Raw genomic sequence first — 18,203 nt, 5'->3', positions numbered from 1 at the left:
ACTCCTGGTACTGCTATATGGAGCTGCTCCTGGGAGACACCAAGGATCTGAGAGAGGGAAAATGTGCCTCCTTCCCCAAGTGCCCCCACCTCCCCACCCCATACAGCCCAGCTGAGACCCTCCCAGTCCTCTCCTTCTTCTGTGGGTCAGGCTCCAGGGAGCATCCCCAGCCTGCAAGGGAAGGGGAGCCTACTTGTGAGGGGTGTTGGTTGTTCCCTCTGCAAAGGATATCACAGCCCAGCTGGCCTTGAAGGTAAATAAGGCAAGCAGGGAGGATGCCCTCATTTCAAATATAACAAGGACCATGGACCTCTGAGCTGCTTTCTGGTGGCCATACAAGGGAAGGATGATGCACTGTCTCCTCTGGGATTTTCAAAATCTCATGGTGCACTGCCTGTGCTGTAGGATCTGATCCTGCTTCACATCCCTCTAGAGCACCTACACTGTTGCAAGCACTTGGAGTTATCTAAATACAGCACAACAAGGAGAGGTGAAAATTGGGGCAGGGAAGGGAATGACACAGAGTCACAAGCTAAAATGCAAATCATGGACCATCCTGTGGGGAAAAAGAGACCAATGTAAAACCAATGGATCATCTCCATGAGAGAAAACAGCCTCCCACTAACTCTCATCTCCAGCCTGGTAAGGGAAAAGCTTCACACCTGCTCTGAATGTCGTGAAGTCTGCAACAAGCCCAGACAGGAATAGAAGTCCCTAACTAGAAGCTTTCCCTCCTCCAAGCAAATATGCAGCCAGCTCTCTTCTCCCACATGGCACCCCAGCTTGGCTCACGTGGCCAGTGACAGGCTGGCCAAGGGGTGATGCCACAGCTCCCTGTCACACGGCCCTGCAGCCAGGTGCACAGGGCAGGGCAGAATGTGACCAGCATAGCCAAGGGAAGCTGGCCACAGCTGGCATCCTTGGCAAGGACAAAATAGCACCCCATTCACCAGGAACTGAGGAGGAAGGCCGGCAAAATCTCAGTGGTCAGTGTTTCTATATTAATCACCTCCCTCATGACCAGCCCTCTTGCAGCAGGATGCATCTCATATCTTCTGTACATGTCTCCTCCTGGACTCTACTAAGGGTCATGTCTTCCTCATCGCCTCCACGGAGCTGAGTGACAGCAACCTGGCAGTGAGGAGACACTTGCTCCAGGGACAGGACCTGTGGGGATTGCTGTGACACAGTAGTGACAGCAGAGACCCTAGAGCTGAGGCAGTACTAATGGAGATGCCCATCCCTGAGCATCAAGAAGAGCCAGCAAAAAGTGCCAGAGTCCCTCCAGGAAAGGAGGTTTTATTCAAGGGGCCAGCCAGTTCTGAGCCAAAAGCAGCAGGCACTGTGCTAACGCAGCTATCTGAAGCAGAAAGGCTGGAAATATGTGATCACATACTCCCCAAGTTACTTCTGCTGTCCAAACACAACCCCATGCTCCCAGCAGGACTCACAAACAGGATGTTTCTGCTGCCCACAGCATCTGTGATCCACACTCTGGCAGGGCAGTTGCTCTGCTTTTCCTCCCCTCCTCCTCATTTCAATACAGGGGGCCTGGGCACTTGTCCTGCCCAAGAGGAGCTTGCTAAACCCTCAGACCTGCAGACCTTTGCAGGCAGTTACCCAGGGCTGGCCAGCAACCCCAGACAAACAAGAAATTTTCCAACAAGAAAAGAAGGAAGCAGGGCTGGGGGAGCATGGAGGAAGCAGTGGCTGTGGTTGTGTCCTCAGCATTGGTTGTTAATTATAACCCAGAGCTGGACACAGAGGGGAGCTTCAGAGTAGGTCCTCTCTTCCCTGGCACCCCTTGCTCCAGGGTTATGCCAGTACCTCCCATGTCAATCCCACTGGAAGTGGGGCTGAAGACCACAGAAGCTGGCACAAACACGGCAGCCTGAAATCTGGCAATGCTGTTTCTCTGTCTCTTTTGCCTAGATTGAAGGGTGGAGAGAAAGGGAGGGGAGCCTGGCACAGCTCCTTCTCGATCCTAGAGTGCCATCTGGCACTTGGATGCAACACAAGGGGCTGAGTGGGAGTCAGCAGAGGGACTTGAAACTTCTGGTCTGACGTTGGAGGGATCTCAGAGAGAGGGGAAAAAGAGAGGGCTCCAGAAGCAAGGAGGCAGGGGTTTGCAAATGGAAACCAGGAGGTCCCTGGGCACAGATCACAGATCCTGCCTGCAGGAAGGCTTCTTTGATTCAGTCAAGAAAACATGTGATATGGAAAAAAACTAATTAAAAACTAAGAGGCAAATAAACTGTCTTGCCTGGGAAGTTTCAGCTTGGCAAGATGGAGCAGCCTTTTACCTCTTTCCCTGCTGCAAGCATCAAGTGCCAGTGAAGGGAAGGGGTTCCCATGGTTTAAAGTGTTACCAGATGCTAAGCTGAATCAAGAAAGGAAAAATCTAAGTTTTCAGGGAGTGGTAAAGAGTCATTGAGCCATTGTGGTTGTCCAGATAGGAAGGACAGCACAGAGGTGGGGTTGTGAAGTGCAGCCTTACCAAGCATCTTGGGCAAACACTAATGCAGAGGATATCCTGCCCCAGAGCCAGAGTCTGGGATGTACAAGAAAGATTTAACATTTGCATCCATCTACTTAGAGGTGATTCCTAGGAGGCACAGCCTCCCAGTGGATGAAGAAAACCTCCTGCACTATTTATCAGTATTATTTTGAAGTAACCTGAATGAAGGAAACCTTCCTGCTTCAGAGTTCAGGCCAGAGGCACAGTGGCCATCCCACTTGTGCAGGTCATACCCTGATTAGCCCCATGGCAGCTAGACTGTGCCCTGTGGAAGATGGGGGCCAAGTCCAGGAATACTCTAGGGCTGGTTTTGCACCAGCAAGGGAAGAAGGATACCCCTTTTCACAAACCTTGGTGTGATGCATGATGATGGGGATGCCAACCATGGCAACAGGTCAGATTCCCTGATTATTTGTTCCCCTGTTTTGTTTCTTTAATTAATCTCAAAGAGAGAGCATCCAAGCCAGCTGCACCCTCAGCCTGTGGTGGGATCATTTATCTCAGCCCCCCACAGGGCTCCTGTGAGCACTGGAAAGGCCAGGCTGAGGGGAGCTGCTGCAGCCTGTCAGCTGGCAGGCTCTGCCTCCTGCCCTGAGCCCAGCATCCACGAGCAAGGCCTGGGGGATGTCCTGGGGAGATGAGCCTCCACTCCTGCTGCCAAGCTCTGCTCCCCACAGAGCCAGTGCAGGCAGCAGATGGGCTGGGCTCTCCCTGCCAGCACAGGCAAGGGGGCTGGAAAGTAGGAGGTAGAACCAAATCCAGTCTCATTAAGGGTAATTACCATTCATCCCAGGAAGCAGTAGGAAAAAGAGCCCACGTTCTCCCCATCTATTAATAGCTGTCAGCAGCTGCATGGTTCCTGCTGCAACCCAGGGAGAGCAGAAAGCTTTGGGAGAGCAGCAGCCCAGAGAGCATCCTGCTCCCCCATCCTTTAGCACTGGCTGTACAGGGGCAATTTTCCTCCTTCCAGGATGTCATTTGTTTTGCTGCTTCCCCCAGGACTCCAGGAACTGCTGGCTGCTTGTAAACAGTGTTTTCCAGCAAGAGCTGCAGGGAGCCAGCCAGAGGAGGGCCTGGAAATACATCTTTGCAGCCAGTCCCTGCTCCTCAGCATCCTCAGTTTTCTAGTCCTGCCCAGTTTTGGCAACTTTCTGTGCTTCTTGCTGAAAGGATAGAAGCCATTAATGAAAGAGGACTCCAGTGCTGAGGACAAACCTCATTGGCTCCTACCCTGGTGAATCCCTTTGGTGTCAGGCAGACATCAAACACCAATAGGCTCCTCTCAAATCTGACCTTCAGCTGTGCCCATGGTTCTTCCCCACGGAGAGATGAACCACATCTGACAGATGGAGGTTGCCTCGCTGCAGGCATCAGCTAGAGAGGCTGCCCCACATGGAGCACAGCACTCACATGAAATGTTATCCTGGCTGGTGTGGTGACTTCTGGCCATCATGGTGTGATGTGAGGACACTGCAGGAGATGCACTAGCAGAGCTGACCAGGAGGACACATGCTCAGAGAGGTTTTTTTCACTCCTTCTACCTCCAGCTGCCACTGCAAATAAACAGCTTGCTACTCGCTGTGGGCAGAAAGCTCACCAGATGTGTTCCTGTAGTCCCTGAAAAGACAGCTGGTGCTGGTGTAACTGGAGAGAAGGAGAGGGTCAGGAAGATGGAGAGGTAGAGGAAAAATGCTTGGCTGCAGGATGTGTTGGTGGCTGGGCAAAGCCAGGGAGGATAATGTTTCTAGTCCATCATGCTGGGACGCTAAAAAAGGTTGTCACCCTACAGTCATGGCTTTGTTTCCAGAACAGCACCTGAATCTTCACATTAGCAGCAGAAGATGCCCTGTGGGATGTGTTCCTCCCACACAAGGCACTGCAGGACCTGGCTCCTGTCCAATTTATTTGTTGTGATATGAGGTTTGACTGTTGTTACACTGTCCTCCAACTCCAGGCAAAGCTGGCAGAGCTGATAATGCACAACACCATCACAGGTGCTGTCTAGGGGAAACCTGAGAGCTAGTAGCTGGAGGGATACAGAGGGCACCTGGGGTCTGCTGGTAGGACAATGCCTTAGTCACAGGGCCAGGAAGCAGCACCTTCCCTCATCCTCACTCTCAGCTGTCAACAGTGAGGATGGGAATGGGAAAGGATGCAATGTTTTACCCTTCTTGCTCCCTTGTTGCTCCCTTGAGGAGCAACAGCCACTGCGCACCCCACTGGGAACAACACTAATGTCTACACTCATGGAAATAAATGCTAAGGTACAGAAAGAGTTAACACAGCTATTTTTGGACTACCACTACTTCTTTTCAGCATATGATTCAACACCTGATTGCATCCATTTTGACAACTGACTGCAATATTGGGCACTGGTGTCTCTGGGAATCAATGACTGGGAAGACACAGCTGAACTCCTTTGGACTGTGAAGTCTCCAAAACGTGACATTCACATTATATTGTCCATGAGGTGGGCTAAAAACCTCAGTGTTGATGGCTTGCTGAAGGCTCAGCTCAGAAATTGATCGCTGTTATGCAGGCAACTCAGGGGTGCCATTTCTGTGGATGTGGTTTGGCTATCTCCTTTGCAATTCAGGAGCCTGACTGAATGTGTGCATGGAAATCAGTGCAAGAGAAAATATCCCTGGCTTTATGTTGCTCTCATTTCTGCTTTTCAAGGTCTCAAAAGCCCTGGCGATGTGTTCCCAGGAGTAACATGGTCAGTGTGAGACCAGCGTTTGTGAAGGGCTTTGCAAGCCTTCTGATTACCCCACTGTGCTAAACACCAGCTTGACTCACAGGCAGTGTCACTGACTTCTGGGGAGCTGAGTGACAGAATCAGGCCACACCTAGAAAAAGAAGTACATTGCTGCCAAGGTCTAACTTTCCATCTTTGAAATTCACGAAGGAAGCCTCAGAGTCTTGATCCTTTTTTTAATCTATGCCTCTTTGCATTTATTGTTTTGTTGCTGAGCCTTTGGGGTGATCTGGGATCATGCTTTTAACATCTTCTTCATGACCAGGAGGTAAATTTTACATGAAAGTCAGCACAGCTTCCTAAAACTGCCAGCTATTATGGGACATGCAGGACTATCATGAGAGCTGGCACCAGTGTTATGTATGCTCCCACAGGGCACAGGCTGGCTGCACTCCTCTTGTGCCCGCTACATCAGCATTCCAAAGGAGTGAAAGAAAAACCTGTCTCAGGCTGGAAATACCCTGGCAAATACTGCAATGCTTAGATCTGAGAAATGGGAAGAGGAGATGCATGTTTTCATCCCCTTGTTTACTCTTTATATTCCACAGCATGATGTTTGTCTTGATGAGGATTCTGGTCTTTCCCCACCTCTGCAGAGGATGTTTAACAGCAGAATTAAAAATGAACAGGTCAAGGAGAACATGCAGCAGATGAACCAAGATCTTCTTGCCATCAGTGGAGTTCTCTGATTTGCTTTCCTCCCCCTCAGACCTGACTTTGATGTCATTCTGTCCCAAAATATGAGGCCTTGAAGCAAGCCCATTTCAGGCACAGACAGCGTACCTTTAGCAAACATGTGAGGAAATGGGTATCTTGAGGATAGCGGTGTATCCATGCTTTGAATACTGACTGGTACTGAACCATTCGCATTGCACACCTTGCCCCATTCTCTCTCACATTAGCAGCAGCTGCTGCTGCCGCAGGAGCGTCCGGGACTTCGCCAAATGCTCCCTCCCCACCCAGCCCTCGTGGAGCATGCTGGTGAGCTCACACATCTCCTCTGTGCTGTGAGAGGGGGCTCCTACTCCCCACGGCACTAACTCTCAGCAGCTGCACGGGGCGGGGTGACGGGGGAGCCCATCCCAAATCCCGTCCCTCTGCCTTCCCGCTGGTTCTTGGCGCTCCGCATGCCCTGGTAGCGGGCAGGCCCCGTGACAGCAGGGGAGGCCCATGAAGGGAGCCCGGCGCCCTGCCTGGGCCTGGCTCGGGCGGGGCCGCGCACCCGGGCCCGGCCGCCCCGAGCCCCACGCGTGCCCGGCCGGGGGTCGCGGCCCGCGGCAGCCCCGCCCCGGCAACGGCCGCGTCCGTGGCGACAGCGGCGGTGGCGAGCGCAGGGGCCGGGCTGGTCCTGGTTCCGTTCCGTTCCCTGCCCCGCAGCAGAAGGACAGAGCCGGCAGCCGAATCCCCCGGGCCCAGGTGTCGGGAGGGATCCTCGCGTTTCAAGCCCCGGGCCCTCCCCCGGCGGTTCGCAGGTCTGGGCACCCAGCGCCCCTGAGCGGCCCTTCCCCGGCGGCTCGCAGGTCTGGGGACACCCAGCGCCCGTGACCGAGCCCTTCCCCGGCGGTTCGCAGCTCTGGGGACACCCAGCGCCCGTGACCGAGCCCTTCCCCGGCTGTTCGCAGCTCTGGGGACACCCAGCGCCCGTGACCGAGCCCTTCCCCGGCTGTTCGCAGCTCTGGGGACACCCAGCGCCCGTGACCGAGCCCTTCCCCGGCGGTTCGCAGCTCTGGCTCGTAACGAAGCGGCCGCGCCGATGAGTTCCCGTCCCTCTCGGGGTGTCTGGAGAGGAGCTTGGTTGGCCGGGGGGAGAGCAGGGCCGGCATCCCACGGAGCTGGGCTGGTGGGGTTGGGGGGCACCCAGGCGTTCTCCTTGCCCCCTGGGGAAGGGAGCCCTCTCCGAGCCTCCGGGGACCGGCTCGGCAGAGCCAGCTGCGCGCAGTGACCGGGGCTGCGGTGAGCAGTGCTCAGGTCCGAAAGGGTTTTTGGTTTTCTGACATCCCACTGGGGCAGTGGCCCTTCCCGGGTCATGCTGACAGAGATGCAGGAGCACAGTTTTGGCCCTTCACACCGCCAGGATTACAGTGGTGACATTAACCAAATTCCCAAACGGCCAGCTGGCCTCACTCTGCCCAATCTCCCATTACAGACAAATTTCATTATATCTGAAGCTAAATAGATTCCTCATTTGGCACTTTTTTTTTTTTTTAACTCACTCAAAACCCATTGCAGTGTCTCAGGCCCAGACTTAGCCTGCGACACAGTGTCCTAATGCACTCTTAGCATTAGCCTATGGAGGTGCCACAGAGCATGGCAAGTCCCCACAGGTGTCAGTGGGATCAGTGGTGTCAGCCAGACTCAGGATGACTTGCCTGGACTACACGTAACAGCGTTAAGGTCAGCACACCTGCAGAACAATTGGCATTTTCAGGGTGCTGCTGCAGTGGCATAACAGCTTCCTCAATTAATGGGCAGGCAGAGCTTCAGTGCAAATGCATTCTTGGCTGGGGCATAACCACCCTCTGAAATAATTTATCCTGCTCTTACAAACTCTCCAGTAAGCACGGTGTTTACTGTTGTTCCATTTTTTTTGGATCTCTGTAATCCTGGTAGGAACATCAGCCAAAGGTCACCAGTTTCCATGAAGCTCTTTGTTTTTTTGGTCTCTCTGGGATTTGGTGTGAATGAAAAGAGCAAAAATCTTTTATTTCCAGATCAAAACAGGTTTAGCTGAAGAAGGTTTGTAAGGCGTGTTAGTAGCAGCATAATTTGGTTGTGTGAGTAGATTTCTGTCAGTTCCTCCTGGGGAAGCGAAGTGTGATTTCCTTTATTTTTTTAAGAAGTTCAAGCATTATTTACTTTTCAGTCTGATCTGGGTGTTAAATGACAAAAACAGGGAATTTAGTACATGGGTCTGTTCATTGTATATTGTCTAATAAAGCATTTTTAGGATAGGTGACTGATGTGTATGCAGAGTGGGTGGGAAGGAGCGTGCATTAACAGTGCTGACTTGGTTTATTGATAGTGAATTATGGCACTACCCCTGTGTTTAAATACGTGCTTAGCAAACCCGGCTCTGGAAACTTGCTTAGAGTCTCAGCTCTGGCTGGGTGAGACTCCTGCAGACAAGGCAGAGGGGGTGAGCAGTGAAGGAGGCCCTTCCCTGGTGCTAAGGGCACCTGGCAGGTGTGCTCACCACGCTGGTGTGGTGGGATTGGATGTATTGGGAGTGGCTCAGCGTCAGACCTGGCAGCACAGGCATGGGGTTAATTTGGATGCTTTGCAGACTTGCTCCTGTTGGCTTTGCAGTGAATGACAATGGGCATGGTGGAGTCAGCTGAGCTGACTTGCTCTGGGGCTCAGATCAAGGGAATGCCTCTCAGCAGCCTGGGCAGCACTGCCTCAGGGCAGCTATGTCTCCTGCCTGGACTCTTGGAGCCCATTTGGCAGCCCTGCATGTGCCATGGGTTACCTACCCTCTGAAAATCAACCTGCCATGGGTAAACAGGCAATCCCATCATCTGCTGGAACAGACAGGAAATAATCCTAGGCCATCAATGCTGCACTGGCTCTTCCCAACAGCTGCCTTTTAATGATTGTTTCCAAAAGGTCAGGAAAGCCATCAGAAGCTCCAATCAGCTGTGATTGGCCTGGGGGACAAAATGATACAGATGCTTTTTGAATAGGACAAAGGACTGAGCAAGGAGAAAACAATTTTCCCAGTCACTTCTATTAATGCCACCTCACTGCCTTCTAGCTGTGTTTTGCCCTTCCATAGAAGTCTATCGAGCACCAGAAGTTGGGTCTCAGCTGGATTAGTGTGGTGTGGAGAATCAGGTCTCTTCTTTTCCCCCTGAAACGTGACCCATCATTATAGCACCTTCCATAGGCACAAGGACCTTTGCAGGGAAAGGATTCCCAGTATTCCCACAGCTGCCTAACACTCACTCCTTCTCTTTCCACTTCCATCCTTCATCAGATCAGGCTCCCTTTTTCTACAGCCTTTACCTTTGTCATCTGTACACTATTGCCTCCCAGGAAATACAGCTTCCCTGTCCTTAGCACCCTTCATCCTCCTGCTTTGGGCCAGAGAATGCCCTGCATCTGCCATCCCCACCCTTTCCCGACTGTCCCTCTCAGGCCTGCCTCAAGTGCATTTGAAGAAGCCTTTGCTGACATATTTGCAGCATGAATCATTGCTCCTATCTTCTAGACAGCATTTCACAGATCTCTCTTCCCTCTTTTGCAGGCCCTTCCTCAGATGCCTTTTGGAGGGGGAAGGAGCATAGGGGGTAACACTAGCAAAGCCAGCTCCAAAGCTTTCAGGGAGAGGGCAGAAGCAGCACCAGCTGGGAAAGCAGAGGTGAAAGGAGCAACCTTTTGCAGGGGAAGGAAGGACTAAGGTGGTCCATCTAGGTGACTGTCTGGGTCACATCCCTCACAAAGGAGGAGCTGGTTGGGACAAACCACCCTTCAGGTGAGGGATATGGTGGCCAAAGATACTACATGGCAATTATCCTTCCACAGGATCCTTTGACCCTATGGTGGTGCAAGGCCACCCCTGCCCTGAGATATCCTCTTGGTCATGCAGGAAGGTGTTCTCACCTCTGGCACTGCTATCCACCTCTGCCTCGTGGTGCTTTTAGGTGTCCTGCAGCCTGTAACTGCCCAGCCCTGTGCTGCAGCCCTGTTAAGTCCAGTTAGTCCCAGTAAGGATCAGCATGGGTCTGTATGCCCTGGGGGATGCTCACCAGACCTAGATGCTCTTGTGGAACCCAGAACTCAAGTGGATGCTTCTTTCCTGGTGTCTTTTCTGCCTCTTTCAGACTGGCTGGTTAGAGAACCATTAGGACTTCCAGGCAATAACCATATGTGTGGGATTCTGAGAGCACTGGCCTTGAGGTTGGAATAGGAAACAGCAAATGGAAAACTTTGGTCTGGGAAAGCTCTGCAAAGTTAATAGGACCAAGCATCCTTCCTTCTGCTCCAGGCTGATTCTTTTAGCTCATATCTGCTTAGGCTCAGTGTGGTCTGAACAGGTCTGACCCATCTCATCAGTTAATGGATGTTTGGAAGGAGTTCAGCCAGAGAATAATGGAGAAAAGCAGGAAAAGAATACACTTTAATGTATTCATCTGTAAACCATCTGTCTTTAGAGAGTCATAAGAACAGGCATACCAGATCAAACCAGGGGATAGCTGGCCCAAAAACCCATCTCTGACAGTGGCTAGAAGCAGACACCTGGAGAAGAATAGAAAAACAATGCAAGTATGTGTTCTTTCCTCCAGCACTCTCCCCACCTCCAGGTGTGTTCAGCTGCTCACACTGAGCCACATGACTTCTGTGTATTTCATCATTCTCAAAGGGTTTCTCTATCATGGACTTTTTTTTGAGTCTGCAGACTCCTAACATCCACAGCATCCTGTGGCAAGGAATTCCCCAGTTCAACTGCAGCCTGTGTGAAGAACCCTTTGCTTTAAGCCTAGCTCCTGCCAGCTTCCCCTATTACTTTTATTGGAAAAGGCAGTAAACAATCAATTCCTGTCCATCCTCTTCAACAGCACTCTGAATTAACACCACGTTATTATCTCATTATTGCATGTGGTGCCTAGAGACCTCTTTGCACAAGGCAGGGTATAAAGATGAGGCTCAGTAATAGTTGTTTGCCTGCAGTGCTTCCAGTCCAAAGCAGAGGAGGCAGGCAAAGGGCAAGTGTGTTACAGGAGAGCAGCGTGAACTGACCATTAATATTGCTAGCTTCTTTCTAAAGCTGCCTTTTTATTTTGCAGGTAACCACTTAGTGGTGACTCTCAAGGAATTTTCCCCTTGCTTCTCCTGAAGGAGAAGTAGGTCCTGAGCAAGGATGCTGCAGCCAGAAGCTGGTGATAAGAGCAGATCCCTTCCCTCACCATGTCCACCTCAGGCCAGCCTCACTGATGTCTCATTCTACACACGCCGCTGCATCACTGAGGATCTCAGCTGGTCCCTGGTCACTGTCCCCCCCCTCACGGAGCTCTGCCTCCAGCACATCGCTCACAATTTTGAAAGTAAGTGGGACTGCATTTACTCTAGGACACATGGAGAGAGGGTCAGTCCCAGAGAGCAGAGGGTCAACAAGGCAGGCAGATGCATCTGAAAGGCAGAGTGGCACCCAGCCCTGCCAGAGGAGCAGATGGGGAGAAATATCCTCTTGGGCAGCCAGTTAAACAAACTGTTTAGTTGCTAAGTATGTATCTGTACACTCCAGGGACAGCTGTAGTCCTCTGGGCTGCACTCCAGGATATGACTCTGTACTGACCTTGTTCTATCACATCTTCTTCCATCCATGCTCTTCTGGACTCACCTCAACCATGACTGGGGCTGTGCAGTTGCTGTTTCCTGCTCTTGATTCATAGAGACATTAGGGTAGCACTCGAGGATGGAGCCCTGTTGTACTGAGTGCTGTACAAAGAGATGCAGAATTGCTCCTGCCCAGAGGAGCTATCATCTCAGTATTGTACTCACAGGCTCAGCCCTCCTCCATGGCTTTTGGTGGTGATGTGACAAGTTATATCCTCAGGCAGGGAATGTGCTTTTGAAGCAGGTGGACTGATGAAACACAGCAAAACAGAAGAAGCATGTCTCATCTGAGAACTGACTGGGAGGGGGAGAAGAATGGCCTGTCTTTTTGGCTGACTCAGTGAAGTGGCAGCAAAGACCAAAGATAGTTTTAAGGCTATGTCCACACTGGGACTGTAAGACAGTACAGAGGAGCCCAGTGCTGCCTTAAACCAGGACTTGAGGGTCTGAGGTGGGACAACGTTGCAGTCCCAGCAGCCTGATCAATCAGTTTGATACCAATTGCATTGGACCTGCACTGTGCACACATAAAAGCAGTGTGCTCATTTTCATGGGGACCCTCGTGCTGTTACCTGAGATGTGAGGCTGCACCTTGCCCACAGTTGGGCCTGAGTGAGCCTGAGTGAAGCTAGCCCAGCCCTGCCCATACGTGTCCCACCTCTGCTTGTGTCATGGGACTTTGCAGAGGAGGTCACCGCAGTGTCAGCTGTGGCACACTGGAAATAGACTCCAGGAAGAGGCTGTGGTAAAACTGTCAGTGTCCTTAGGAAGGGAATGCCCCAGAAATTGAGGAACTATAAAGCTAATCCCACTTTGTGTTTCATAATCTGGTTTCCCACGCACAGATAAGTTTCTTCACTGATGATTTATGTTACTCAACACAACTGTGTACAAATGACCAAATATTCATGGTGTGAGTACACATGGCTTTTTTCTGGCATTTCTGGGCACAAAGAACTTCCACCAGAGAAGACAGCTGTGACAGAGAAGACAGCTTAGGGCAAGCATTGGGAAAGAGACTCAGGGGAAAGAGTACCTGGGAAAACAGAATTTTTATTTAAACAAGGTGGACCTAAAAGCTAGGAGTGTGCCTCAGCTGTAAGGAACAGGAATCAATTTGAGGTAAGACCAATGCTTGAATTAAGATAAATCGGCACAAGGACCTGCATGAAAAGCACACAGTTGTTCTCAAATACTGTTCTTCAACATGCTTAGAAACCAAAAGGGAGAAAGTTCAGCAAATGGCAGGCCAAGCTCTCCCATCACTGTAAGGCTGAATTAGTTCTCTTGGGAACAGAATTCCTGCCCTGAATATAAACTGCATTCAAACCAAGTTGAAATGGCGAGCTCAGTGTCTGGCGCAGTTCCCAAATATTATGAGAGTAAACCAAATTGCACTGATGTTTCATTGTAAAAGTTAGAAATCATACATGGAAATGTACAGATGAATCCTACATGTGTTCTGCCAACTTAGCTCTGTGCTCCAGCTTCTGGCAACCAAGAAGAGAGCCAGTGCCAGCAGAGGGGAGGGCATAGAGGGGAGGGCATGGGCACACAGCTGGGGGCTCAGGCAGAACCATAGTGCCAGCAATTGTTCCTATGCCCAGATCAACCTCTCATTCTTTTTATCTCTTCCAGAAAACCCTATTTTGAACGATCTTCTGCCTGAGCACCAAAAGAAGGTGGTGGAGAGGCTCTCCACCAGCCTTCCACTCACTGTGACTGCCAACACAGTAAGCCATGAGGAGTACTGGAAGAGGTGCTGTATGGAGCGCTGGCAAGTGTGTGACGTCTCCAACTATGGAGACAGCTGGAAACGGATGTTCTTTGAACGTCACCTGGAGAACATTCTGAAGTTTTTCATCCCTAACACCACAGACCCCGAGCAGGTCCTAGAGCTCATCCCACTCTGCAAAGGCTACGTGCGGAAACTGGAGATCAATCAGTTCCTGCCACCTTTGCAGGTGGATCCAAAGGAGGAGGGCCATGACCTCTCTGACGCAGAGGATGAGGCTGAAACTGGTGAGGTCTACAAGCATCACTACAACCTGAAAGAGCTCATTACTTCTCTCCCTCACCTTGAAGAGCTTCATCTCATTTATGATGTGAAGAGCTGTGGCATGAACTTTGAGTGGAACCTTTTTAACTTCACTGAGCTGGACTGCTCCAACTTGGCTTCTGCCATGAAGATGTGCCGTAACTTGAAAGTAATATACCCCAAACTGAACCCAGGGACCAGTTCTGCTTGCTGGTACCACCCTTCCTTTTGCAAGTTACAGACTCTGACAGAGTGCAGAGATGTTAACCAGCTGGCCTAGTGCTGAGTATCTTGTTCTGCCATGTCCTTGTTAGAATGGGTTGTCAGGGGATCAGTGAGAAGAATATTTGCTCCCACAAAACTTGTTGCCTGTAGCATAAGAGGCAGCAGCATTCCACTGTTTTAATTCCTCATATAGTTCTGGGAGGCAGGAGAGGAAAAGTCCAGAGGGAGCTTTTCATAAGGAGTTTTGGTAGTTTTGCTCAGTAAATGCATGTCAGCCTCTTCCAGGCGAGCAAAGATCTCCAAGAATAGCATGGGGAAACACTCACACTTGCCTGAGCAATGAGGGACAGTGCAGATACTCAGCCCCTCCAAAACATCAGTGGGCATTGCTATCCAGAGTGGAGCCAGAGTGAGCTGGATGAACTCCCCACAGACTCTCATGCTTTGGGAAATATGGCTTCCAGAAGAGAAATTACCTCTCTTGTGGCTATTAGGATGCCCCAGGCACACAGAACATTGTTCTGTGGTTATCACTGGTGCACGTGTTCATTCAGACAGGTTCAACTGTGATCTGGGCTAGGTTCTGCTGCCAGTTGCTGCAGATGTTTGGACAGCTTTATCTTGCTTTAATTTAGCCCCCAGTTAGAGATTTTGTACAGTCAGAGGAGAGGAACAGGCATTTCCAGGAGGCAAACCCTTTTTCCCTAGAATAGGCATGGGACATCAGTGGCATGCCCTGCTTTCTGGAAGTATCAGCCCATTAGGAAAGACAATACTTGAGCCTGCTAGGTAAAGGTGTCTGAAGTGAAGGGAGCTGAATCCTGTCTGGTGGACCATAGGTTTAACTCCGTGATGATCTTGTACAAAGCTCAGTCCAAAGCACTGGCTGTTGTAGTGACCCCGGTTTTTTTGCCCACAGGTTTTCAAGCTGACACGAAGCAAAGTGGATGATGACAAGATCAAGCTCCTGGCCCGTAACTTGCAGCATCACCCTTGCTTGTTGGAGCTGGACTTATCCCACAATCTCATCAGGGACCACGGGGCACAAGCTCTTGGCAAGCTGATCAGCCACAGCAGACTAGAAACCCTCAATCTGTGTAACAACCAGATCTGTCACCTGGGGGCTCAGGCTCTTGCTCAAGGCCTGGCTGAGAGCTCCACCCTGACCTCCCTGAATCTGCGCCTCAACTTTGTGGAGGACAAAGGTGGGGAGGCGATCGGCCGTGCCCTGCTGACCAACACCAGCCTGAAGTGCCTCCACCTGGGAAGTAATAACCTGTCAGAGCCAACTGCAGCAGTGTTCTCCCAGGTCCTGGCTCAGAACACCTCTCTGACGAGCATCAACTTCTCATGCAACCACCTGGGGCTGGTAAGAGAAGCCTCTTCTGCCTGCAGTCTGTGACCCTGTGTGGTGGCCTTGCAAAGCAGATCCTGAGCCTGTCTCAAAGCCATAGAGGCAAATGCATCCCTCATTTTGTATTCTTGCTACGATAACAATCAGTTGTGACCAGGGAAGAGACTGTAGCAGATGTCAGGAAAGAGAAGGACACCTTCTCTGCATGAACATGCATTTACCTCACTTGTTACATCTAGCTCTGTTCATAGGGCTGAATCTGTCTTTGAGGCTTTGGGCTTTTGGGCAGAGAGGGATTTTCCCCCCAGGAAACTGAAAACCAGGAAGCATGTCTGCGAAAAATCACAGACGCTTCACACATGTAAGCATAGTTAATGATAGGCAGCATGAGATGAAGGTCTCATGCATATCCTCTGTGCTTTGGATCTGCTGTGCCATCTGTCACTCAGCAGCACACAGATAGTGTCACCCTTCCCAGAATTTCTCCTGTCCATCACACGCTCAGAGGAGACTGTTAGAAAATGGGCATGGTTGTTGAGCTTCTTTAACTCACCCTGCGGCCTGGGAGCGGTGCGGTGGGTCAGGAGTGTCATGCCTGTGTGCTTGTAAGTGGCTCCTAAAACACAGGCTTACATTTTCTAGACAGAAGAACATCCACAGATCTTACTACATCCCTAAGAGCTGCAGTATGCAACATGCCCACAAACCAGACCGCTTCTCTTCTGCTGATTAAAAAGAGCTTTAGAAATCTGAAACTAGACAGCCAAAAGCAATCATGCTGGCTTTTAAACTTTCTGTGCTGCCTCGATTATTCTCACTGTCAAATAAAGAGACAGCAAGACCAGCTGTCCCTGCTGGCAGGAATATTGGCATCAATGTGTTTGACAAGGGTTTTAAAAGGATTTGATGGCAGAAAACCTTTTGTGAGTTCTGAGTTTTATGGTCCTGGATGTGGAAAACCATTTGAGTTTAATGATCGAAGGGGGCAAAGGTTGGAAAGGATAGAAGGATTTTTGTTTAGTAAATAATAATCTCTGTGCTTAGAATCTTCCTTCTGATGAGTTCTCCTGTTACCCATTTGTGAAGTTCCATGGCAGCCCAAAAGGTGGCTGGTAGTATTATCTATGGGAAAATTGGGGGTTTTGCTAGAGATGCGTTAAATTCTGACCTCTGTAGCCCATTAAAAAGAGACCTCTTTCCAGTCATTTTTTGCTCTCCCCTTTTTGGCAAAAGGGCTAAGAGGCAGGGTGTTGGGATCAGGGGACCATCTGGGGTCCCAGAAGGGGCAGGAGGTGTATTTGGTACCTGGAAGAGAATAGCAACATCAGAAAAAAGTTCAAATTGTCACATCCCTAAATACAGTGCTTCATGTATGGGGCAGAAATGCCTCTGAGTGGATTGCCTCCCTAGGGCTACATCACATTTTCTGTCTCATGAAGGCTGGTCTTCAGTTACATGAGATATTCTTCTCAGGAAAGCCAACCCAGCCTGGGAAATGGCATCCAGACAGAAAACTGCTAGTTCTGGGGCTCTCACAACTGCCAAGATGAGGAACAGCACTCTAATCCATTTGTGCCCAGCCAGCAGTAAGCTGGGAACCGGGGGACAGTGGGGAGCGGACTCCTCTCAAGGTTATCATTGCCAGATGTGTTATTAACCAGCATGAGCTTGAGAACTCCTGACATGGTACCCAGAGGGAGTCACTAGCATGTGTCATGTCACAGAGAGCTGCATAAAGTTACACTCCTCCTTTGCACTTCTTCTGTGAGCAGCATTTCAGACCTGGGTGGAGGCCTTTATCCCTTTTGGCACCATCTCATGGACCTCCCACTGGCAGCAGCAGAAGTTGCCCTGGGGAGGAGGGAAAAGGAGCAATACACTTCTGTTTTGGATGTCCTCCTTTAACCATCCCCTCTGATCCTTTTGCAGGATGGTGGGAAGCAGCTGCTTGCAGGGCTGGCAAACAACAAGACTTTGACCGAGCTTGATCTCCGCCATGCAGAGGTGGAACAGGAGACAGATTTCCTCATTCACGAAATTGTATGGGCCAATCGGGAAGCAGTGAGGCTGGCATCTCTGCAGCACCCCAGCACTGAACCCCTCTGAATAAAGTGCTCCAGGGAGCAATGAGCTTTGGGTGTGCAGTCTTAGAAACACTCTACTTCAGGGTCTTGGTTTTATTTGCTTTTCTGAGAAACATAACTTGTGACTGCCACCACAGCCTTTCCCAGACCCCCATCATCCTACCTGTGACTTCATTGGAGACAGACACTTGATCTCAAGGCACTGTAGTGGCACCACAGAGCAATCTTCCTCTTAAGCCCTCTCTCTCACTGCACCCTAAATCTCACTTCCTGTGATGCTTTTCTGTGCTCCAGCAGCAAGCTTAGTTCAGGCAACTGAATATTGTTTTACCTGTAAAGCAGCTAAGATGAAGTCTCTGCCACCTAAATGGTCTAGTCCAGACCTAACTTTAAGGTTTTGCTGAGGAGGATGTGAGAGGCATAGAGAATTGAGGGAATGTTGTTTCTAGTTCCTCAGCAGCTTTTTCTGGCTATTGCTCTGCTCAATAATCTATTTGAATTTATAGTAAATTTCTCTGTAGTCTGATATGGGTGGTGAAAAGTAAATAGAAATAAATTCGATAACTCAAAGAGGTCTCACCACCGTGGTTTCCTGCTTTAGGCTGCTCTGCTTTTAATCAGTGCTAGCCTGCTTTGCAACTGGTGAATTCTTTACAACCAGATGCTTAACTTACCTAGTAGTGCTCTTCTGTGCAAACCTGTCCAAAACAATCTGTGTTTTGCATAACTTCAATCTAGAGGGGTCCCTTCAGGACTGCTGGCCCACACAGCTCACAAGTTTGAAAACAGTGCAGCTTCCTTGGGCTTGGAGCAAAACGGAGCAGCTTCCTTTTGCTCTACAGGCTGTAGTCGCCTGAGGATGGGACAAGGCACAGACTTGAGGGAGTTGG

The 18,203-nt window shown here is 50.4% G+C and overlaps 1 protein-coding gene across 2 annotated transcripts; it reads left to right on the top strand.

Annotated features, from left to right (window-relative positions):
• Nucleotides 1–6,460: 6,460 nt before the first annotated feature.
• On the top strand, nucleotides 6,461–18,004 carry DRC5 (dynein regulatory complex subunit 5). Of its 2 annotated transcripts, none has more exons than XM_077175800.1 (5): nucleotides 6,461–6,692; nucleotides 11,063–11,320; nucleotides 13,251–13,819; nucleotides 14,795–15,244; nucleotides 17,159–18,004. In XM_077175800.1, exons 2-5 carry the CDS (start codon nucleotides 11,137–11,139, stop codon nucleotides 17,333–17,335), a joined length of 1,380 nt encoding a protein of 459 aa, XP_077031915.1. In that variant the 5' UTR covers nucleotides 6,461–6,692; nucleotides 11,063–11,136; the 3' UTR covers nucleotides 17,336–18,004. The 2 variants fall into 2 exon arrangements, with proteins under 2 accessions (XP_077031915.1, XP_054486384.1); XM_054630409.2 differs by having other exon boundaries at nucleotides 6,462–6,748; nucleotides 17,159–18,003.
• The last annotated feature ends 199 nt before the right edge of the window (nucleotides 18,005–18,203 follow it).

The sequence above is a fragment of the Agelaius phoeniceus genome, chromosome 3, assembly GCF_051311805.1.
Source record: "Agelaius phoeniceus isolate bAgePho1 chromosome 3, bAgePho1.hap1, whole genome shotgun sequence".
In the NCBI taxonomy this organism is placed as follows: domain Eukaryota; kingdom Metazoa; phylum Chordata; class Aves; order Passeriformes; family Icteridae; genus Agelaius; species Agelaius phoeniceus.
Note: the sequence above shows the minus strand (reverse complement) of the source record. Positions and strands in the feature narration are given on the sequence as shown.

Excerpts from the sequence above, each read along its gene's own strand:
- DRC5 (XM_077175800.1), top strand. The coding sequence starts at position 11,137 with ATGCTGCAGCCAGAAGCTGGTGATAAGAGCAGATCCCTTCCCTCACCA. Across the intron at positions 11,321-13,250 it reads CATCGCTCACAATTTTGAAA|AAAACCCTATTTTGAACGAT; the intron begins GTAAGTGGGACT and ends TATCTCTTCCAG. Across the intron at positions 15,245-17,158 it reads CATGCAACCACCTGGGGCTG|GATGGTGGGAAGCAGCTGCT; the intron begins GTAAGAGAAGCC and ends ATCCTTTTGCAG.